Source organism: Schistocerca piceifrons, chromosome 10, assembly GCF_021461385.2.
Source record: "Schistocerca piceifrons isolate TAMUIC-IGC-003096 chromosome 10, iqSchPice1.1, whole genome shotgun sequence".
NCBI classification, from domain to species: Eukaryota; Metazoa; Arthropoda; class Insecta; order Orthoptera; family Acrididae; genus Schistocerca; species Schistocerca piceifrons.
In genome coordinates, this window is record NC_060147.1 from 124202993 (window position 1) to 124226691 (window position 23699).

Here is a 23699-nt window from a genome sequence, read left to right on the forward strand (position 1 = left end):
GATCTGTGTATGGAAACATTCAGTACAGCTGTTTAATGATAATTGTTGGTAAAGCCTGCAGAAATAGTTTCTCATGTCTACCTCTTTTTGTTAACATGCAAAAGGGCTCAGTCCAGAAAACAAAATAAAAAGAAATAGCTGAGTGCAAACTTCCATCAGTGAGTGTTGAAGGGCCAATGGAAATAAAACAAAGCATAGCTGATGCCTAGTTACCAATAAATACTGTTTTATTTTCTTAAATCCACATGTCAGTACACATGCTGCTGATGAAAGTAACACAGTTCTATAATTTCAGGATAACATATAACCACCACAAACAGGGTAAAATTTACGCATAGGCGACTTCGCGCATCGCTGATCAACAGGTCAGGTTGGCTACATTATTTTATTTTTATTGTTATTATTAGTTTTTTGACATAGTTACATTGGGTATAAACAATAACAGCCACTAGTGGTGGTTTATTAAGTATTCTAATACAGGTAATTAATACTTTTGTCTTATCTAATAGGGAACATAGTATACAGATCTTTCATCTAAGGGAATTCTCCTGGACATTAAGAACTAAAAAACACTGTTCTAGAAAAGTTTTCAGTGGTTCACAATCTTCCTAAACAAGGGGAAATACATTTTTATTATGACTATGAAATATTTCATTTGCGATGTAATTGTATGAAATGGTGTACACAAGTAGAAGATATTTTAATTGACTGATTTCTTCCAATCTTTTTCTATTGTAAAGACTGAATGTGTCGTAGCTAATGTGTATGTGTGTTCAACGGAAGTAGGAAATGTAACGAATTTGATCAACTCGTATCTTAGCTCCACATAAAATCACCGGATACAAACAAATTTATAAATAAGTATAGTGACCATAATGTAATGGACATAAAACTTAGGAATCAAAGAGTTGTTTTCGTATTAATTTCCCGCTGGATAAAAAATTATTGTGTGGAATCTTGCTCTGCCAAATGTGTAACTATTGAGAAAGGTATTTGCATTCTGCAATTGTTTAATGTAACCAAAACGCTTTGCAGAATAAATTATTGTTGTCTTCATGAGGTAGCGTAATACATAGTAAGCTTCAGATATACCTGATGGTGAGTCTTTGAGGAAATGTGCACAGATCATTTTGCATTTCGAAGTGATTTACATAATGGTAAACGAAAACATGATGTACTGATTTAACAAAATTGGGTAGATAACATTATCTTCCCTACAATTCAATAGTTACAACAGACCATGAAAGGCGCTAAACACAAAACAGTTTACTGAGACAATAAAACAACGGAAAACTGAGCATTCGTTGTTAGGAATGTTGATGACATCGGTGATTGCAGACAGTAGTCCAGGAGAAAACCTTATGGGACTGCAGGGTTGTCCAGGGTGTTAGAGGGTGGGAGTACTGGAACCAGCGACGCTGTCGTCTCTGTCCTGAAGATGGTTCACCTCCTGCGGGCGAAACGCCGCCAGAACTTGTCGGCACTCGTTTCCTCCTGCAACATAAAAAGTGTTGGATGTCTGCTGATGTACTCGTTAATCGTTTTGATTGAACTGTGGAAGAACATAATTAGTCAATCATGACACGGATTTAAGGGGGGATGTACGTGAAAGAGATCAAAATTTTGAAATTTTTTTAATTTGATCTTCATTTACGAAATTGTATTGAAATTTCAGTTCCTGAATATTACGTTCCAATTCCACTCGTAAGTGTGATAAAAACAATGATTTACATAAGCTTGCACGTGGCCACGCCCCTTAGTTGTTCTGTATTTCCTCATATTATTTAATATTGCGGCTTTTTCGTCCCGTTTTATGCAGACACAGTGTGGGGAATATTTCGGTGTTCAGCAGATCCAGAACTTCTACAGAAGTGTGTGCATGGAAAAACTCAAAATTGTAATGAAAGGCTCTCTGATAGGAAAACCACGCCGCAAGGCAACATTTATTTCCACAACCGCTGATGAAGTTGCAACGTTTAATGCTTGTTTAGTTTTTAACTGTGTAATCTTGGCAGACTACGGACTCTGCAGAGGATAGGATTTGATCAGGGTGTTTTCACAGTGCCTATATTAAAGGAAATCGATAACAATAAAAGTGATGGAGCTAACATTATTGTTAGCACAGTTTGAAAATAAGGTTAACCTAAGAGGACAACCAGAAGAAAAAGACTGCTTGAGGGTGAAGAGGAGAATGCATATGGCTTGCTCTAGTTCATCCAGAGAAGGTAAACACTAATACAGACACTGTCAATTCTTTGACTCAGGTCTCCCATAGCTTTATGTAACTTTTCCTTACAAACTACTGACACTTTAGTACGTAAATTTGGCATTCAGTTAGTCAACACTGTAGTGAAACATTCTGTAGAAGCAAATTTCATTTACTACAATAGTAAGGCATTTATGTAAGAGAAAAGCCCTGAGATTCAGTGTACATTTTTTCACAGAAATTTGGAGATCTAGCTAAAGAAGATATGAATATTCTGTTCCACAGATATTTGTAATAACGGTGTATCAAACGTTGTACAAAAATACATTAATTTCACTCTGAGAGATTTTGTTTAAAAAGAGGAAGATCTGCACTCACCCTGTTAAAAATTTTTCAATTGTTTATAACTGAAAATGTATTACTTCAGTAAGTATAAAAACGTATTTGTGTATCGAGATAACCTTCCACAACACCTGCTCCAAATGTAGTTGCATTGCCTTGAAAACTTTGGACTTTATAAGGTTTTTGCAATATATTGCAACTTCGCATACGCACCCGTCATTTTCCCCCTTCCCATTCAGAAGGTCTCTACACGATATTAACCTATCATGTTTTGAGCAAAGAGATAGGTTGCTCACATTTATTTTTATTTACTTATTCTTTTTCTTGTTGTCGTGCTAACAAGTTATGGTTGCCCTACGCAAGTCTAGGTTTTGATACGTTCTGTTCCTCTGTTTTTCCGTGAACACTGCTGGCCACACGCTACAGCAGGGAGAAGTTAGTATACCTCCAGAGTTTCACGGAACTGACACTGAAATGACTTGCAGCTAGATGCGAGCGCGAAAACTCGATAGCAGTTGACAAATAAAGAACTTCAGAGATGCCGTACAGGATTTCATCGTATTTAACTGTTTTCGTGTACAGGGTGTTCGGAAATTCCCGTTACAAACTTCTAGGGCTTGTAGAGGGGAGTGAGTACATAATATTTTGAATAGGAAACCATGTCTGGAAACATGTCGTTTCCGTTCTACGACGAATTCAGTTCAGATGTATAACTCATCCATTTGAGGAACTGAATTAGGCGTGACGCAGTAAAGTTATTAGGTAACAACTCGAAAGGAAATATTACACTACTGGCCATTAAAATAGCTACACCAAGAAGAAAAGCAGATGATAAACGGGTATTCATTGGATAGGTATATTATACTAGAACTGACATGTGATTACGTTTTCACGAAATTTGGGTGCATAGATCCTGAGAAGTCAGTATCCAGAACAATAACGGCCTTGGTACGCTTGAATGGGGTGTACAGGTACAGCTGCCCATGCAGCTTCAACACGATACCACGGTTCATCAAGAGTAGTGACTGGTGTATTGTGACGAGCCAGTTGCTCGGCAACCGTTGACCAGACGTTTTCAGTTGGTGAGAGATCTGGAGAATGTGCTGGCCAGAACAGCAGTCGAACATTTCCTGTGTCCAGAAAGGCCCGTACAGGACCGGCAACATGCGGTCTTGCATTATCCTGCTGAAACGTAGGGTTTCGCAGGGATCGAATGAAGGGTAGAGCTACGGGTCGTAACACATCTGAAATGCAACGTCCACTGTTCAAAGTGTCGTCAATGCGAACTAGAGGTGACCGAGACGTGTAACCAATGGCACCCCATACAATCACGCTGGGTGGTACGCCAGTATGACGATGACAAATACAGGCTTCCATGATGCTGTAAACAGAACCTGGATTGATCCGAAAAAATAACGATCCATTACAGCCGTGCGGATAAGATGCCTGTCATCTCGACTGCTAGTGATACGAGGCCGTTGGGATCCAGCACGGCGTTCCGTATTACCCTCCTGAACCCACCGATTCCATATACTGCTAAGTCATTGGATCTCGACCAACGCGAGCAGCAATGTCGCCATAAGATAAACCACAATCGCGATAGGCTACAATCCGACCTTTATCAAAGTCGGAAACGTGATGGTACGCATTTCTCCTCCTTACACGAGGCATCACAGCAACGTTTCACCAGGCAACGCCGGTCAACTGCTGTTTGTGTATGAGAAATCGGTTGGAAACTATCCTCATGTCAGCACGTTCTAGATGTCGCCACCGGCGCCAACCTTGTGTGAATGCTCCGAAAAGCTAATCATTTCCATATCACAGCATCTTCTTCCCGTCGGTTAAATTTCGAGTCTGTAGCACGTCATCTTCGTGGTGTAGCAATTTGAATGGCCAGTAGTGTATGTACTCACTCCCCTCTAAAAGTCCTAGAGGTCTTTACCGCAAGTTTCCGAACACCCTGTATACCGGTGGCCAGAATGGCTGAAAGAATTGTATGTATGTCGTGGGGTAGATTGTGCTGAGAAGTAATTGTTAAGAAACAAATTCGATACTATGCGACGTTTCCTAGTTAATTAGAACTGAAGTTCGCCAATGTGGATGTTGCATGCGCAAATCCAAGCAACAATTAGTGTCGGTTCGATCCTTACTACCGTCCCATGGCCAATTTGCGTCTGTCTTGCTCGGTTTTAGGAAACCAGACGAGGAACACGGTTGGCGACACAGTCAATGACGGGCGGCTTCACTTTGCGGTGTGCAACGGGCTGATCGTCTTGTCTAACTTCAATACAAGTTAACTCGGGAGCTGCGCAGCCTATCGAATTTTTTATCAACTATTATTTGTCAGCACAACGTACCGTGCAAATTTTACAAGCTTTCCAGACAGTCTCTGACCACCCTCTACTTATCTTTAACTTTTATACTTCATATATGTTTATATTAAACTACTTCTAGTACACCGAAGAGCCGAAGAAACTGGTACACCTGCCTAACATCGTGTAGGGTACCCGCGAGCACGCAGAAGTGCCGCAACACGACGTGGCGTGGACTCGACTAATGTCTGAAGTAGTGCTGGAGGGAATTGACACCATGCATCCTGCAGAGCTGTGACTTTTGCAGCTCTCATCCCCTTATTTTTCGTCACAGTTTTGATTTTCCATGAGCGACAGAGGTGGCGCAGTGCGTTAAGACACTCGGATTCGGGAGGACGACGGTTTAAACGTGCGCCCGACCATTCCCCTACATCGCTTCAGGCAAATACCAGGATGGGTTCTTTGAAAGGGCATGCCGACCTCCTTCCCCACCCTTCCCTAATACCATGGGACCGAAGACCTCGCTGTTAGTTTTCCTGCCCCCAAATCAACGAACCAGCCAATGCTTTTTATGACCGTCTGCCATAATCACTCAACAGATACCTTCGTCCACGTTGTGACTTACCCTGTATGCGGCATAAACTGACTGTATGGTGCATCTGTAATAGCTACCACTTAGCCTCCCTTGGTTACGTAAGGTGCCACCATAGGATTACAATCAACGTGGACACTTTAGAATTCGCTGAGCCCCGACATAATGCACTCACAACTATGCAGAACATCTCTTCTGACCACAACTGATCATTGCATCGTGTTGAGGACACTGCACAGGTGCCGTTCGCGGTCAAGTACACCAGTTCAGCCCCCAGGCTTGGCTAGCATCTGGGTTTGTGTTCAAGCACGGATTTTTCGCGGTGTTTCTGTACTCTGTTTCCAACCCTTGTACGTTCTCGTTTCACACCCGCCGTATCCGACCTTCCGATGGCCGGATCCCAAGTTGTGCTTATATGTACACTACTGGCCATTAAAATTGCTACACCACGAAGATGACGTGCTACAGACGCGAAATTTAACTGACAGTAAGAAGTTGCTGTGATATGCAAATGATTAGCTTTTCAGAGCATTCACACAACGTTGGCGCCGGTGGCGACACCTACAACGTGCTGCCATGAGGAAAGTTTCCAACCGATTTCTCATACTCAAACAGCAGTTCACCGGCGTTGCCTGGTGAAACGTTGTTCTGATGCCTCGTGTAACGAGGAGAAATGCGTACCATCACGTTTCCGATTTTGATAAAGGTCGAATTGTAGCCTATCGCGATTGCGGTTTTTCGTATCGCGACATTGCTGCTCGCGTTGGTCGAGATCCAATGACTGTTGGCAGAATATGGAATCGGTGTGTTCACGAGGGTAATACGGAACGCCGTTCTGGATCCCAACGGCCTCGTATCACTAGCAGTCGAGATGACAGGCATCTTATCAGCACGGTTGTAACGGATCGTGCAACCACGTCTCGATCCCTGAGACAACAGATCGGGACGTTTGCAAGACAACTACCATCTGCACGATCAGTTCGACGACGTTTGGAGCAGCATGGACTATCAGCTCGGAGACCGTGGCTGCGGTTACCCTTGACACTGCATCACAGACAGGAGCGCCTGCGATGGTGTACTCAACGACGAACCTGGGTGCACGAATGGCGATACGTCGTGTTTTCGGATGAATCCAGGTTCTGTTTACAGCATCATGATGGTCGCATCCGTGTTTGGCGACATCGCGGTGAACGCACGTTGGAAGCGCGCATTCGTCATCGCCGTCCTGGCGTATCACCCGGTGTGATGGTATGGGGTGCCACTGGTTACACGTCTCGGTCATCTCTTGTTCGCACTGACGGCACTTTGAACAGTGGACGTTACATTTCGGATGTGTTACGATCCGTGGGTCTACCCTTCATTGGATCACTGTGAAACCCTAAATTTCAGCAGGATAATACCGCAATTTGCAGGTCCTGTACGGGCCTTTCTGGATACAGAAAAGGTTTGACTGCTGCCCTGGCCAGGACATTCTCCAGATCTCTCACCAATTGAAAACGTCTGGTCAATGGTGGCCGAGCAACTGGCTCGTCACAATACGCCAATCGCTACTCTTGATGAACTGTGGTATCGTGTTGAAGCTGCATGGGCAGCTGTACCTGTACACGCCATCCAAGCTCTGTTTGACTCAATGCCCAGTCGTATCAAGGCCGTTATTACGGCCAGAGGTGGTTGTTCTGGATACTGATTTCTCGGGAACAATGTACCCAAATTGCGTGAAAATGTAATCACATGTAAGTTTTAGTATAATATATTTGTCCAATTTATCATCTGCATATGTTCTTGGTGTAGCAATTTTAATGGCCATTAGTGTAGACCATAGTCTTTATTGTTACAAATTTTTATCTCGGTAACTTAAGTACGTTTAACATGACATGAGTCGATAAATATATAGGGCAAAAGCTTTAAGCGCAAGATGAAAATTGCAATATTTCGGACAAAGTGTTTAGGACGTTGCTTGAACGTCATACTCTGATATCTCAAAACTGGCCAATAACAGGAAATCGTGGAAGGGCAGCATAAAACGAATATGAGGAATGATGACCCAGGAAAAGTTAAGTGCTCGAACTACGGAGGGCAACGGCCTTGCCTCAGTGGATACACCGGTTCCCGGGAGATCACCGAAGTTAGGCGCTGTCGAGCGTGGTCGGCACTTGAATGGGTGACCATCCAGGCCGCCATGCGCTGTTGCCATTTTTCGGGTGCAAGCAGCCTCCTGATGCCAATTGAGGAGCTACTCGACCGAATAGTAGCGGCTCCGGTAACAGAACAGAGCGGTGTGCTGACCGCACGCCCCTGCTATCCGCACCCTCAATGAGGATGACATGGCGGTCGGATGGTCCAGATGGGCCACATGTGGCCTGAAGAAAGAGCGCTTTCAAACTAGAGGGTGTTCAAAATGTCTGTCTGCAGTGCCGTATGATTGTTAGCTGCGCGTGCCGTATGCCGCAGTGAATATACCGAAATAAAACTCAGTGAAATAAAAGTTATTAATTTATTGAATATTCATTTTGACTTACAAATTTTCACATTAAATGTTGAAAGTGTCCCCCCTGTTGTTGAATACACAATTCAATTCGTCTAATCATGTTTCCAAACACAAGCTGCAACATTTCTTCTGTAATGGAAACAGTGAAAGTGGATATTGCAGTTTTCAATTCATCGATGGATTTTGGACGGTTTTTACAGAAAGTTGCTTTCTCTGCACTCGAAAAGAAAAAGTCAGGTGGTGTTAGGTCAGGTGATCGTGGAGGCCTAAGTCCCTGTGAAATTACGCGATCACCAAAAACATCAGCAAGCAGTGACATTGAAACGCGAGCTGTATGCGCAGTTGCACCATCTTGTTGAAAATAGTCGTTCAGTATTTCACTTAACACAAGTTCTCCTATGAATGGGTACAGAACATCACTGCAGTATCGTTGTGCGTTTATTGTTTCGATGAAATTTATGGGGCCCACAATCGGACGTCTAGACATTGCAATCCAAACTCCGATTTTCACAAAATGGAGTGGTTCCTCATTAATACACAATCGATTTGCAGTACTCCACATACGAGAATTTTGCGAGTTCGTGTACCCGGATAAATGAAACCACGCCTCATCAGTGAAAAACGTTTCATTAAGAATATCCCTTCCATTTCCTTGAACGAAATTTGTGAACCATTGACAATAATGCAGTCTCTTGCCATGATCAGTATTTTTCAGTTCTTCCACGACAGTCACTTTGTGTGGGAAAAGTTCTAATTTTTTCCTTACAGCTGTGTGGGCCGTTCCGGCACTAACATCGATTTCCTGGGCGAGTTTTCTTACTGACTTGTTCGGACCCGTGGACATTTTATCGGAAATATCGAGCAGTTTATCCTCAGACAAAATGCTAGGACGATCACTTCTCGGTGCATCTGTCACTGAACCCGTACTTCGAAATTTGTTAGTCAAATCTCGCACAGTATCGCGATGTGGGAGTGTTGCCTCCGGGAAAACTGAATTAAATGTATGACGAACTGAAACTGTGTATTTACCGCCAGCTTTGAACACTTGTTCGACTAAAAGAACACGTTCTTCAATGGTTAGCATTTTAACAGCGACAAAAACGAAACAAACGAACAAAGGAACTAAACTTACGCGTTCACGTAACGACACGTAACGACACACCCCAACGATACTACTGACGCTGGCTGAGATAAACTAGACAGTGGAATGTTTGGAGAGTACACTTGAAGGGAAGTAAACCAGGCAGGCGAACAAGCATACGGCACTGCGGAGAGACTTTTTGAACACCCTGTACATCAACCCTCTTGAGATCTTAAGATGACGGAAAAGAGTTGGCAGAAATTCCACATATCTAAGTCGGTAGGACTCAAGACTCATAAAAGTATATTCATTGCCAAGCAAATAATGATTTTCATGTCTTCGTACAGATCAACTAAGGTTACTTCACAACTTCAAACCATCTTCCAGTACTCCTTCTCATGTTGTCTTTTTCTACCCGCTGTCCATGTAGTTCCCGATTTCATGCACCTTCTTGCTAGAAACTTTTCTAAATTTACGAAGGAGTTCTGAAACGTGGCGGTGTGGAACGAAATTATGTCGGCGAGTGAGAAACAGTGTTCTGTAATTCAGTTTCGAATTAGAAGAGTCTGTCCCCAGATTTAAGACCCTGTTCTTTGGCATCGCAATGTCAGACCACACACGAGCATTGTGACATCTGCAACAATCCGAAGCCTTGGGTTCACTCTCATCGATTATCCGTCATGAAATCCCGACTATACCCTATCCGATTTTCATCCATTTCCAGAATTTGAAGCTTTCACTTTGATAGTGACGAAGCGATGCAAGCAGACGTGAGGTCGCGATTCCGTCAACAATTCCAAATATTCTGCAGTAACAGTAAATAAACTCGTATATCGTCGGGAGCAACATGTTCGTCGCCAGGGTGATTATGTTGAGTAATAAATATACAGACAAGAAGAACGAAGATGTAGAATGTTAATAAAGTTTGTGTTATTTAATAAGCTTTAAAATGTCTCACATAAAATGTTAGGAGGCAATGATTCTCAGGAAGTTTTTGAAATATTTTTGCTAACATGTTTTATATCTTATTTATGATTATTTTATCTTGTTCTTCTCTAGTTGCCTAATCCATTCTGTTGTCGATTTCTATTACCAGAAATACAGCAATATTTGATCCATTCGGTAGAAGTGTTCAATGAAGACTAGTCTGCGCTATGATATTTGTTCTATATTCTCATACATCTCGTTGTTACTTCTCATTTTCCAACAATTAGTAGTGCAGCCATTGTTCTTCTACACTCCTGGAAATTGAAATAAGAACACCGTGAATTCATTGTCCCAGGAAGGGGAAACTTTATTGACACATTCCTGGGGTCAGATACATCACATGATCACACTGACAGAACCACAGGCACATAGACACAGGCAACAGAGCATGCACAGTGTCGGCACTAGTACAGTGTATATCCACCTTTCGCAGCAATGCAGGCTGCAATTCTCCCATGGAGACGATCGTAGAGATGCTGGATGTAGTCCTGTGGAACGGCTTGCCATACCATTTCCACCTGGCGCCTCAGTTGGACCAACGTTCGTGCTGGACGTGCAGACCGCGTGAGACGACGCTTCATCCAGTCCCAAACATGCTCAATGGGGGACAGATCCGGAGATCTTGCTGGCCAGGGTAGTTGACTTACACCTTCTAGAGCACGTTGGGTGGCACGGGATACATGCGGACGTGCATTGTCCTGTTGGAACAGCAAGTTCCCTTGCCGGTCTAGGAATGGTAGAACGATGGGTTCGATGACGGTTTGGATGTACCGTGCACTATTCAGTGTCCCCTCGACGATCACCAGTGGTGTACGGCCAGTGTAGGAGATCGCTCCCCACACCATGATGCCGGGTGTTGGCCCTGTGTGCCTCGGTCGTATGCAGTCCTGATTGTGGCGCTCACCTGCACGGCGTCAAACACGCATACGACCATAATTGGCACCAAGGCAGAAGTATGATAAGTAAAATCGTTATTCAGTATTAAATCGTCGTCTGAGTTGCAATATTACTTTGTGGCCCCAGCGAAGAATCTAATTATTGATGAGCTGTATAATTTCTCCTAAATATTTACTGACCTCTCGATATTCAAATTCATCAGGCACAAAAAAATCTCACGTACTGGCTAGGAACGAAAATGGATATCCGTCTGTGTCCGTAAAGCACGCTCCTTCAAATTCACCGTGCACTGCTCTAATTATCCATAACGTACCACACAAATCCGGAAGCTCTCTTAATTTCTAGCACTGTAGCGACAACAAGGTTCCTTTCTGACACTTCTGATCTGAAACTTACCGGGATGACATCATCGACGACATCCGGTCGGAGTTCGGAGCGCTTTCCGAATCTGTAACAGAGAAAAGAACACAGGTGTGGTTAGATTTCACGAGACATGCGTTTTTCAAGCAGTACTCGGCAAAGGACAGCGAGAAAAAATCCAGCCCTGCAAGCTCTTAAGAAAAGTGGCATATTTTATAGTGATCAGGAACTGCTCATTAAGTAAATTGTTATTAACTACTGATCATTTTTCATTCAATTGACCTTTAGCTGTCATAAAATTCTTTATAAATGCCTGTTTGAGATCATTCTTACTGCGTTAGCAAATTAAATGGGAGCTATCATATGTCAAGGGTAAAGTATATTGTACAGCCGTTAGTAAAACGTACTGTTCCTCTTCTTTTCCGAGTCATAGATCCCAAATTTTCGCAGGGCGGCTTGTTAATTGTCGGATTTAGCAATGTTAGTGGATGTGCCTTTTCTGTTGCTCCCCGCTCTCACCCCCCTCCCCCCTCTCCCCCCACTCACCCTCTGGGAAGGAATTTGTGAACCCCATCTGCCTACATCTAGTGTTGTTCCATGTCAAAGTATGCGAGTGCCTTTTAAGAGTTAATGATCGTGTAGCTGATGCAGTGCGTGACAGCCAGGCCAACATTCACCTAGTGGGATGTGGAAAACCGCCTAAAAACCACATCCAGGCTGCCCAGCACACCGAGCATCGTCGTTAATCGACTGGTCTAATTCGAGGGCCACTGCGTGTCCCCAAACCGCCGTACCATTGTGCTAGCTTATAGGCGGGTCAGCAGAGCGAAAATTTGCTGACACAGGTAATCAGTCTTTGTATTGCGCCATCATCCGTTCACCTGAAGAATAAACCCAGAGAGTAGTACATACTGGCGCACAGGTTAATGCTGTTTTACTTGACTGCCAGCAGACATTTGATACCGTTTCACACTACCATCTAATGGACAAAGCATGAGCGTGTGGAATATCAGAATAGATGTGTGATTTGGCTGAAGAGTTTGTAGAGAGAAATCTTCAGATATAAAAGTAACTTTAGCTGTACTGCAATAGAGTGGTAGAGAAACAATACCCTTCACAGTATACAAGTTGTAATGGACATGCGAACAGATATTTTTATATATGGTTCTTTGACATGTACACATATCAGTATGCTGTTTTTTTCGTCCGTGTTAGTTTTGCCACAGATCACAATTTACTACCTGATATTTTATGCATAGTTTTAACTGCACCAGTAAGTGGGCTACGCTTGTCAGTGTACGCTAAACATTTTGCATCCATGCGTCAACACATCAACACGTGACCAGCTGCCCAGGGAGGAAAATAAGAATTAATGGCTTGCTCTTGCCACATGTGCTCTGAACTACTAACCAGCCTAAAAGAATACTACTACTATTACTACTAATAAGTATTGTACTGCAAATGTCGTAAATACTAGTGTAATGTTCAGAACACCATCCTCTGAAAGGCATAGAAATATCTGTTCTTATACCAATTACACCTAGTACATACATAAGCTAGAGGGAAATCCCAGAAGCTCTGTGAGGCTTTCCAAGGGTGATATTGTTTTATAGAGAGAAGTCACAACACTAGGAAATTGTGGACATATGCAGGAAGGTCTCCAGAGGACAGACGCTTGCTGAGGAAGTGGCAACTGACCCTCTATACAGGGTGAGTCACCTAACGTTACCGCTGGATATATTTCGTAAACCACATCAAATACTGACGAATCGATTCCACAGACCGAACGTGAGGAGAGGGGCTAGTGTAATTGGTTAATACAAACCACGAAAAAATGCACGGAAATATGTTTTTTAACACAAACCTACGTTTTTTTAAATGGAAGCCCGTTAGTTTTGTTAGCACATCTGAACATATAAACAAATACGTAATCAGTGCCGTTTGTTGCATTGTAAAATGTTAATTACATCCGGAGATATTGTAACCTAATTTGACGCTTGAGTACCACTCCTCCGCTGTCCGATCGTGTGTATCGGAGAGCACCGAATTACGTAGGGATCCAAAGGGAACGGTGATGGACCTTAGGTACAGAAGAGACAGGAACAGCACATTACGTCCACATGCCAACACCTTTTTATTGGTCTTTTTCACTGACGCACATGTACATCACCATGAGGGGTGAGGTACACGTACACACGTGGTTTCCGTTTTCAATTACGGAGTGGAATAGAGTGTGTCCCGACATGTCAGGCCAATAGATGTTCAATGTGGTGGCCATAGTTTGCTGCACACAATTGCAATCTCTGGTGTAATGAATGTCGTACACGCCGCAGTACATCTGGTGTAATGTCGCCGCAGGCTGCCACAATACGTTGTTTCATATCCTCTGGGGTTGTAGGCACGTCACGGTACACATTCTCCTTTAACGTACCCCGCAGAAAGAAGTCCAGAGGTGTAAGATCAGGAGAACGGGCTGGCCAATTTATGCGTCCTCCACGTCCTATGAAACGCCCGGCGAACGTGTGCCCAATAAAAAGGTGTTAGCATGTGAACGTAATGTGCTGTTCCAGTCTCTTCTGTACCTAAGGTCCATCACCGTTCCCTTTGGATCCCTCCGTAATTCGGTGCTCTCCGATACACATGTTCGAACAGCGGAGGAGTGGTACTCAAGCGTTAACTTTAGGTTACAATATCTCCGGATGTAATTAACATTTTACAATGCAACAAACGGCACTGATTATGTATTGGTTTATATGTTCAGATGTGCTAACAAAACTAACGGGGTTACATTAAAAAAAAACGTAGGTTTGTGTTAAAAAATATACTTCCGTGCATTTTTTTATGGTTTGTATTAACCAATTACACTAGCCCGTCTCCTCACGTTCGATCTGTGGAGTCGATTCGTCAGTATTTGATGTGGTTTACGAAATATATGCAGCGGTAATGTTAGGTGACTCACCCTGTATATACGGTGGTCCATTGATAGTGACTGGGCCAAATATCTCACGAAATAAGCATGAAACTAAAAAACTACAAAGAACGAAACTTGTTTAGCTTGCAGGGGAAATAAGATGGGGCTACGGTTGGCCCGCTAGATGGCGCTGCCATAGGTCAAACGGATATCAACTGCGTTTTTAAAATAGGAACCCCCACTTTTTATTAAGTATTCATGTAATACGTAAAGAAATATAAATGTTTTAGTTGGACCACTTTTTCGCTTTGTGATAGATGGCGCTGTAATAGTCACGAACGTATAAGTACGTGGTGTCACGTAACATTCCGTCAGTGCGGACGGTATTTGCTTCGTGATACATTACCCGTGTTAAAATGGACCGTTTGCCAATTGCGGAAAAGGTCGATATCGTGTTGCTGTATGGCTATTGTGATCAAAATGCCCAACGGGCGTGTGCTATGTATGCTGCTCGCTGTCCTGGACGACGACATCATCCAAGTGTCCGGACCGTTCGCCGGATAGTTAAGTTATTTAAGGAAACAGGAAGTGTTCAGCCACATGTGAAACGTCGACCACGACCTGCAACAAATGATGATTTGTTCAAATGGCTCCGAGCACTATGGGACTTAACGTCTGAGGTCATCAGTCCCCTAGAACATAGAACCACTTAAACCTAACTAACCTAAGGACATCACACACATCCATGCCCGAGGCAGACATCGAACCTTCGACCGTAGCGGAAATGATGATGCCCAAGTAGGTGTTTTAGCTGCTGCCACGGCTAATCCGCACGTCAGTAGCAGACAAACTGCGCGAGAATCGGGAATCTCAAAAACGTCGGTGTTGAGAACGCTGCATCCAGATCGATTGCACCCATACCATATTTCTATGCACCAGGAACTGCATGGCGACGACTTTGAACGTCGTGTACAGATCTGTCACTGGACACAAGAGAAATGGAAAGTTGAAGGATATTTGCTATCGTGATCCATCGAAAACGCCTGACAACGTGCGTCAGCGCATTGTCAATGTATGTGCGAACATTACGGAAGGCGAACTACTCGCTGTTGAGAGGAATGTCGTTACACGTATTTCCAAATGCATTGAGGTTGACGGACATAATTTTGAGCATTTACTGCATTAATGAGGTATTTACAGATAATCACGCTGTTACTGCATGCGTTCTCAGAAATGATAAGTTCACAAAGGCACATGTATCACATTGGAACAACCGAAATAAAATGTTCAAACTTACCTACGTTCTATATTTTAATTTAAAAAACCTACCAGTTACCAACTGTTTGACTAATATTGTGAGTCAGATGTTTGTGACTATTACAGTGCCATCTAACACAAAGCGAAAAAAGTTGTCTAACTAAAACATTCATATTTCTTTACGTACTACACTTAAAAAACGCAGTTGATATCCGTTTGACCCATGGCAGCGCCATCTATCGGGCCAACCATAGCGCCATCTGGTTTCCCCCTTCAAGTTAGACAAGTTTCGTTGGACCACCATATATATATATATTACTGCATGTAAATAACAGTTATTGTTTTATACATAATTGAGAAACAATGATTGGAAGCAGACAAGTCCATAAAATATCTAGGGGCATGCATTCAGAGCAATTTGAATGATATCGACCACCTAAAATCAACTGAAGGTAAAGCATATGCCATACTGAGATTCATTACGAGAACCTCCACAAGAAGGAGTCCGCCCACAAAGACAGTAGCAAAACACCCATTCAACCAATACTTAATTAATGCTCTTCAGTATGGAATCTCTACAACATAGTACTGATAGAGGACAGAGAGAACGTCCAAAGAAGAGCAGTGCATTTCGTCACAGGTTCACTTAGCAAGCCCGAAAGCGTCACGGAGATGCTCAGCCGACTCTAGTGGCACACCCTGCAAGAGAGACCTTTTGTATCACATTATGATCTACTGTTAATGTTCCCAGAGTGTACTTTCCTAGAAGAGTCAACTGACATATTGCATCTTCCTAGATATATCTCCTGAAAAGACCATCAAGGTAGGGTTATGTAGATATAAGTTCACGCACATGTTTTCCATCAGTCGTTCAACCCACGAAACATTCGCGACTGGAACGGCAGTAGGGGTGGGGGAGGGGGGGGGGGGCGGGAAACGACAGTGATAAACAAACCATCCTCAATCACATACCATAAGGTCACTTCTGGAGTAAAGATGAAGGTTATGTTATGATCAGTTCTACATCTACATTTGTACTTCGCAAGCCACCCAACGGTGTGTGGCGGAGGGCACTTTACGTGCCACTGTCATTACCTCCCTTTCCTGTTCCAGTCGCGTATGGTTCGCGGGAAGAACGACTGCCGGAAAGCCTCCGTGCGCGCTCGAATCTCTCTAATTTTACATTCGTGACCTCCTCGGGAGGTATAAGTGGGGGGAAGCAATATGTTCGATGCCTCATCCAGAAACGCACCCTCTCGAAACCTGGACAGCAAGCTACACCGCGATGCAGAGCGCCTCTCTTGCAGAGTCTGCCACTTGAGTCTGCTAAACATCTCCGTAACGTTATCACGATTACCAAATAACCCTGTGACGAAACGCTCCGCTCTTCTTTGGATCTTCTCTATCTCCTCCGTCAACCCGACCTGGTACGGATCCCACACTGATGAGCAATACTCAAGTATAGGTCGAACTCGTGTTTTGTAAGCCACCTCCTTTGTTGATGGACTACATTTTCTAAGGACTCTCCCAATGAATCTCAACGTGGCACCCGCCTTACCAACAATTAACGTTATATGATCATTCCACTTCAAATCGTTCCGTACGCATACTCCCAGATATTTTGCAGAAGTAACTGCTACCAGTGTTTGTTCCGCTATCATATAATCATACAATAAAGGATCCTTCTTTCTATGTATTCGCAATACATTACATTTGTCTATGTTAACGGTCAGTTGCCACTCCCTGCACCAAGTGCCTATCCGCTGCAGATCTTCCTGCATTTCGCTGCAATTTTCTAATGCTGCCACTTCTCTGTATACTACAGCATCATCCGCGAAAAGCCGCATGGAACTTCTGACACTATCTACTAGGTCATTTATATATATTGTGAAAAGCAATGGTCCCATAACACTCCCCTGTGGCACGCCAGACGTTACTTTAACGTCTGTAGACGTCTCTCCATTGATAACAACATCCTGTGTTCTGTTTGCTAAAAACTCTTCAATCCAGCCACACAGCTGGTCTGATATTCCGTAGGCTCTTACTTTGTTTATCAGGCGACAGTGCGGAACTGTATCGAACGCCTTCCGGGAGTCACGGAAAATGGCATCTACCTGGGAGCCTGTATCTAATATTTTCTGGGTCTCATGAACAAATGAAGCGAGTTGGGTCACACACGATCGCTGTTTCCGGAATCCATGTCGATTCCTAGAGGGTAGATTCTGGGTTTCCAGAAATGACATTATACGATTATTGGTGGCTCTGAAATGTGATAGAGAAAAAGGACGCATCTGTGGGGTCGGTGGTGGCAAATATCGGGCCTTTGCTTTTCTCAAGCAGCAGGTGTGTAAAAGCGCTCATTAGTAAACACGGTGGAGAAGCTAACGCTTTGTGTATGCTGTGGAGCTTTGTACCTACATACAAGAAAAATTTCATATCTTATGTGATCAAAAGTATCCGGACACACCTATGTAACGCGAAATGGACCACTTGATGTCGCCATAAAAGGAGGCGGAGAGTATTGAGTTTTCAGTAGAGAAGACTGAAATCCAGAAGTAGGTTCCTACTACTTACAACTGTACCAATTCCAAGTTCAACAGAAGCCCGCCGAACCGAGTTGTGGTGAACAAAGTCTACTAGAGGATTATGGACTGTAGAAGAGAACCTACCATCAGGCTGCCATCTCCAATACGAGATACACAAGATCCTCAACAGGGCGGAAAAGGTGAAAGACTTACTTGAAGACGTGGGGTACCTACCAGTGATGATGGATATTGTGAATGTGTGGTAAGGCAAGTCTCTTTAGCGCTTGTGGTCTGGAGTAACCTGAGCTAACCCTGTGACATGAGGGAGTTGCTTGCAGGAAATAAACGTCCCATTCTGGTTGCTGAATACTGGACTCATTAAGTGTAAATTTCTCTGGTAATCAACGTTAGATTTTAGTTTTTTTTGCATCTACATTGATACTCTGCAAATCACACTGAAGTGTTTCGCAGAGGGTTCCTCGAACCACATTCACAATATATTCAAATTTCGAACAGCGCGTGGAAAAAACGGACGCCTATATCTTTCCGTGTGAGCTCCTATTTTATTATGACGATCGCTTCTCCCTATATAGGTCGGCGTCAACAAAATACTTTCGCATTGGGGGGAGAAAGATGGTGACTGAAATTTCGCCGCAACGAAAAACGCTTTTGTTTTAATGATGCCCACCCCAAATTCTGTATCATACCAGTGGCACACTCTCCCCTATTTCGGGATGATACAAAACGGGCTGCTCTTCTTTGAACTTTTTCGATGTACTCCGTTAACCCTATCTGCTAAGGATCTCAGTCCGTACTGTGGTGAACTCTGTGTATGTTCATAATATAATAAATATGCATTTCCGGACGTTTGTTTGCTATCTCGTTATAATCGGATGTGGATGTTGTGACTTGGCGAGACAGCCAAGTCACTATGAGAGGAAGCCGAAAGGCACGCGTTTAAGCTCACGCAGGCTGGCGTGAAGTCTGGAACAGGACACGGAAATGAACTAGCAAAAACAGGACGTAACTGTGGAATACTTAACTTTAATCCATAATTGGTGAACATCGGTCTGACGGTACATGCATCACAAGATAAATAGCAAATGATAATGGCGCCTTGCTAGGTCGTAGCAAATGACGTAGCTGAAGGCTATGCTAACTATCGTCTCGGCAAATGAGAGCGTAATTTGTCAGTGAACCATCGCTAGCAAAGTCGGCTGTACAACTGGGGCGAGTGCTAGGGAGTCTCTCTAGACCTGCCGTGTGGCGGTGCTCGGTCTGCAATCACTGACAGTGGCGACACGCGGGTCCGACGTATACTACCGGACCGCGACTGATTTAAAGGCTACCACCTAGCAAGTGTGGTGTCTGGCGGTGACACCACAGTGGATCCACTATCACCTGTTTCAATGTGACCCAAAAGGTTTCAGAACAATATAGCTCATAGTAATTGCTCAAACTGCCGACCACCAGTCTCAATGCATGCATGGCAACAGAGCACGAAGTTCTGGCGCACTCCCTCAAAGATCTCTGGTAACTGAAACTTCCTGGCAGATTAAAACTGTGTGCCGGACCGAGACTCGAACTCGGGACTTTTGCCTTTCGCGGGCAAGTGCTCTATCTCATTCTGGAAACATCCCCCAGGCTGTAGCTAAGCCATGTTTCCGCAATATCCTTTCTTTCAGGAGTGCTAGTACTGCAAATTTCGCAGAAGAGCTTCTGTAAAGTTTGGAAGGTAGGAGACGAGATACTGGCAGAAGTAAAGCTGTGAGGACGGGGCGTGAGTCGTGCTTGGGTAGCTCAGTGGGTAGAGCAGTTGCCCGCGAAAGGCAAAGGTCCCGAGTTCGAGTCTCTGTCCGGCACACAGTTTTAATCTGCCAAGAAGTTTCATATCAGCGCACACTCCGCTACAGAGTGAAAATCTCGTTCTGGAAACATCCCCCAGGCTGTGGTCAAGCCATGTCTCCGCAATACCCTTGTTTTAGGATTGCTAGTTCTGCAAGGTTCGCAGGAGAGCTTCTGTAAAGTTGGAAGATAGGAGACAAGGTACTGGCAGAAGCAAAGCTGTCGGAACGGGCCGTGAGTCGTGCTTGGGTAGCTCAGCTGGTCTCGGTCCGGCACACAGTTTTAATCTGCCAGGAAGTTTCATATCAGCGCACACTCCGCTGCAGAGTGAAAATCTCATCTCTGGTAACTGTTGTACCAGGAGACAGGCAAGTTAGACCGTAGCAAACAGGCCTTCATCAATTTCTAAAGGGGGTTTCATACATCGAGAGATGACACAGGACATTAAAAGTGAATCTACATGGAACCTAGAATCTGGAAATGTACAATGCAGTTCAACAATTGGAGAAGAACAGCACAACGAAAGATAAGTACAAACATGTCGGTTGGGCCCCATTTAGCTAACCTGGTGGCAACGGATATTTTTTTGTGTATACCATACGACCTAGGAGAGCCCTTAAAAATTCCGGACAAGAAAGTGGAGTGCCAGTTACAACCTACACAGCCTGAGACTCTTAAGGAAGCGATTACAATTACATGAAAGGTCCTCAGTAACAGAGGGAAATTTTTACTCTGCAGTGGAGTGTGCGCAGAGATGAAACTTTCTGGCAGATTAAAACTGTGTGCCGGACCGAGACTCGAACTCGGGTCCTTTGCCTTTCGTGGAGCACTTGCCCGCGAAAGGCAAAGGTCCCGAGTTCGAATCTCGGTCCGGCACACAGTTATAATCTCCCAGGAAGTTTCAGGTTCTCATTAAGTTTGTATAGTCTATATTAGACCAATTACACGAGAGTTTTGTTTTTTCTCCTCAGCCGTTTTCGGACATGGCGTATCTCAGTATTTCACTGCTACCTATTCCAATTAACAGGATGAAGTCCAAAGTTCATTGACCAGCCCGCTTCAGATTCAAGCGCTTGGAACATGACAAGGGACGCCCTTCATCGCTTCATTTGCGAGTTTCGAGTGCTGGCTTTGTGCGAAGTGTGTAGCAGAATGCGTGGGAATCCACAGGTGCGAATGGTCCTTCACAGAACAGAAGTTGTTTTCGTACTGTTTGGAGTGCGCAATTAAGGCTGTCCAACATTCATGCCATCTGAAGAATTGTAACCACGTCTGTGTCTTCAGCGATCTATTGTTGCACACCTCCGCCCCCTCCCTGCCCCAAACCGCCATCAAACGCACCCTCCTAATAGGTACGCACTATATACCTTCTCACAAGTTGCGGAAAAGGAAATCGCAAAATTGTTCGCAGAATTAAACACATCCATTACGGACACTGCAGAACAATGTGAGCGTGTAATACGAAATATTTTAGTAATAATATTTGTCAGCACTATCAATAAAAATAAAACATTAAGAACTACCTATCTCTATAAGCAGAAAAACTGAAACTAAAAATGTTTAAAATTGAAAATTTTTAAAATTACTTTTTATTAATGACAAGTAGTGAAAAGTCATTTTTTTTGGTGAAATAAGCTGTAAAATAATAGCAATGGCTCTGTTGCAAACTCGTGACAACATTCAGTTGTACCCACCACATCACTACACTGCTACACTACGCTCGACGTCGCACAGCGCAACTTATCAGTTTTAAATGAATTTTTGTAGATGTTTTAGACAGTATTTTCGTTATAATATCGCACATTTATTAGTTTTCAGTAAAAAGAAATAAAGGAGTAAGACAAGATTGTTTTCTTTCCTTATCACTGTTAATATCTTCGTGGACGAGGTCACAGCAAGACAGAATCAGATTTCTTTGAAAATGCTCTCTATCCTTAGTGCAGAGCAAGTAGTATTTTGTGTGCAGAGGATGTTGCAACTGTGCAATAGACAGAAGATAATTTACAGATGCGGCTGTACAGCTTAAGAAATATAACAGAGAATATGAACTGATATCATCTCCACACAGATTAAAAGTGATTGGATTTCTGGCAAAAAAGCACGATAAGGTACTAAAATTGGACTAATGGAAATATATCGGATCAGGTGCCCACCTTTACGTATCTTGGATGTGGAATGTTCCCAACAAGAGATCGCGACATAGAAACAAAACTTTGCAACTTTAAAGATACTTGTCCAACAGTTCGTAGTTCTCTGGAAGACAAAACTAAAAACGAAACTGAACTGAAACTTTATACAACAACTAAACCACTCGGCAATGCCTCATTGTTGTTAAATAATTGCGGAAATTGGGTATATGTTCTAATCTGGCGTGCCACTGACAATTGCGTCAGGATGGAAATTTCGGCTCCTCGCTGCTATTTTGGTCCACTTCGAAAGTATTCGTATGTAGATTATGATTGAAAAAATACTCCTTGTATACTTTCTGCTTTTTACTTTTTTCAAGGTCTCATTTATTGCACACAACACCATTACAATACTTAAGAATATAAACCACTTTTCGTTTTTTGGGTGCTCTGTGGTAAGAGCATGGGCTGGTCTACTGAATTACCAGTTCGTGAAAAGATAACATGAGATAATGACAAGCGAAAAAATTTGCCTAATTGTTTAAATACCCTGCGTGCGCCCCCCATGTATATATATTTGTTGTTGAAAAATGTATAGCCTGTGTCCTTACAGTGTACAATATAGTTTTAGTTACTGGGATACTGTATAGTAGCAGTAGTGAATGCACGCATATAACTGAACACGGCAGACACCATCTGAACCTAAATTAGTTCAAAGGACATGAGTCTTCTTTATTGTCACTCCAATCGAAATCTTGATTTACTTAAAATGATTGCGTAAATCAGTTGGCATCACTGGTATACGGGTTATGAGACACCTCTCAAGCTGCTGGAGCTGAGAGGATAGTAACCTCAGTGACAGTATATCGCTTAGTTTCATTCCCTGAATAGGTAGCATTACAAAGTTTCATACGATTCAGACGGCATAGTAGAATTCAAATCATTAGGCGATAAACCGCAAATATAACTTATCTAATATAGGTCTTCTGTTTAATCGGCTCCGAGGAAGAAAACAAAACAGCGCATTGTTGTGTATACAATTTTTGTCTAAAATTATATGCGCGGAGAATAAATTATAAAATGATCTCAATGTGCCTCCTATCGTGGTTACATCCGACGTCGAGAAAGAAAAAGAAACTGCACGCTTTTACAACACAACAAACACAGCATTGTCTTCCTCTCAGTCAGTTTTAGAAGTATGGTAATTCTCCTCCTTAAGTTGTGCAACGAAGGAATCACCATCACACTGTACGTTGAAGAACACTTCCATTAAATAACTGTAGCATACACACACACAGCGCGAACATTCGAGAGAAGAACCAAACATGTCAAAGATCCTCTATCAAAGAGTCTACAAGTCAAAGTCGAAAAATGATGTTTCTTACGGTCGATAGTCGCCAACAGCAGAAAATGTATACATTGTTGCATAAAACGATATATAGGCTCTATCCGCCCAATATTTATGAAAGTATTATGTAAAAATTTGGAATAAGGAGTTCAAGAACTTTTCAAGATTTTTTCTAACAACGATTTCTCGTTATATGTTAGTACAGAAATAAATGGCCATGCTGGTAATATTATGTGGATGTGAGATGTGGGTACTCTCAAAGCAAAGACAGAAGGAAAATTACGTCAGATGAGATGAAATTTCTCAGATAAGTCAAAGGCTGCACATCAACGGACAAATGACGAATCACAGAAATACAAGAGGTACAAATTTTCAATCTGGAAAACAAAACTAGAGCAACCATTAAAAAAAATCATCCACTC

The 23699-nt window shown here is 43.0% G+C and overlaps 1 protein-coding gene across 1 annotated transcript in view; it reads right to left on the reverse strand.

The window, feature by feature from the left end:
- Positions 1-209: 209 nt before the first annotated feature.
- Positions 210-23699, reverse strand: part of LOC124719000 (neuropeptide F) — a 619663-nt gene continuing 596173 nt past the window's right edge. The window contains exons 3-4 of the mRNA XM_047244670.1: positions 11302-11353; positions 210-1494 (exon numbers count right to left, since the gene is read on the reverse strand). Of these exons, the coding sequence (XP_047100626.1) occupies positions 1444-1494; positions 11302-11353 (103 nt within the window). The 3' untranslated portion in view covers positions 210-1443. The remainder of the gene's footprint in view (positions 1495-11301; positions 11354-23699) is intronic.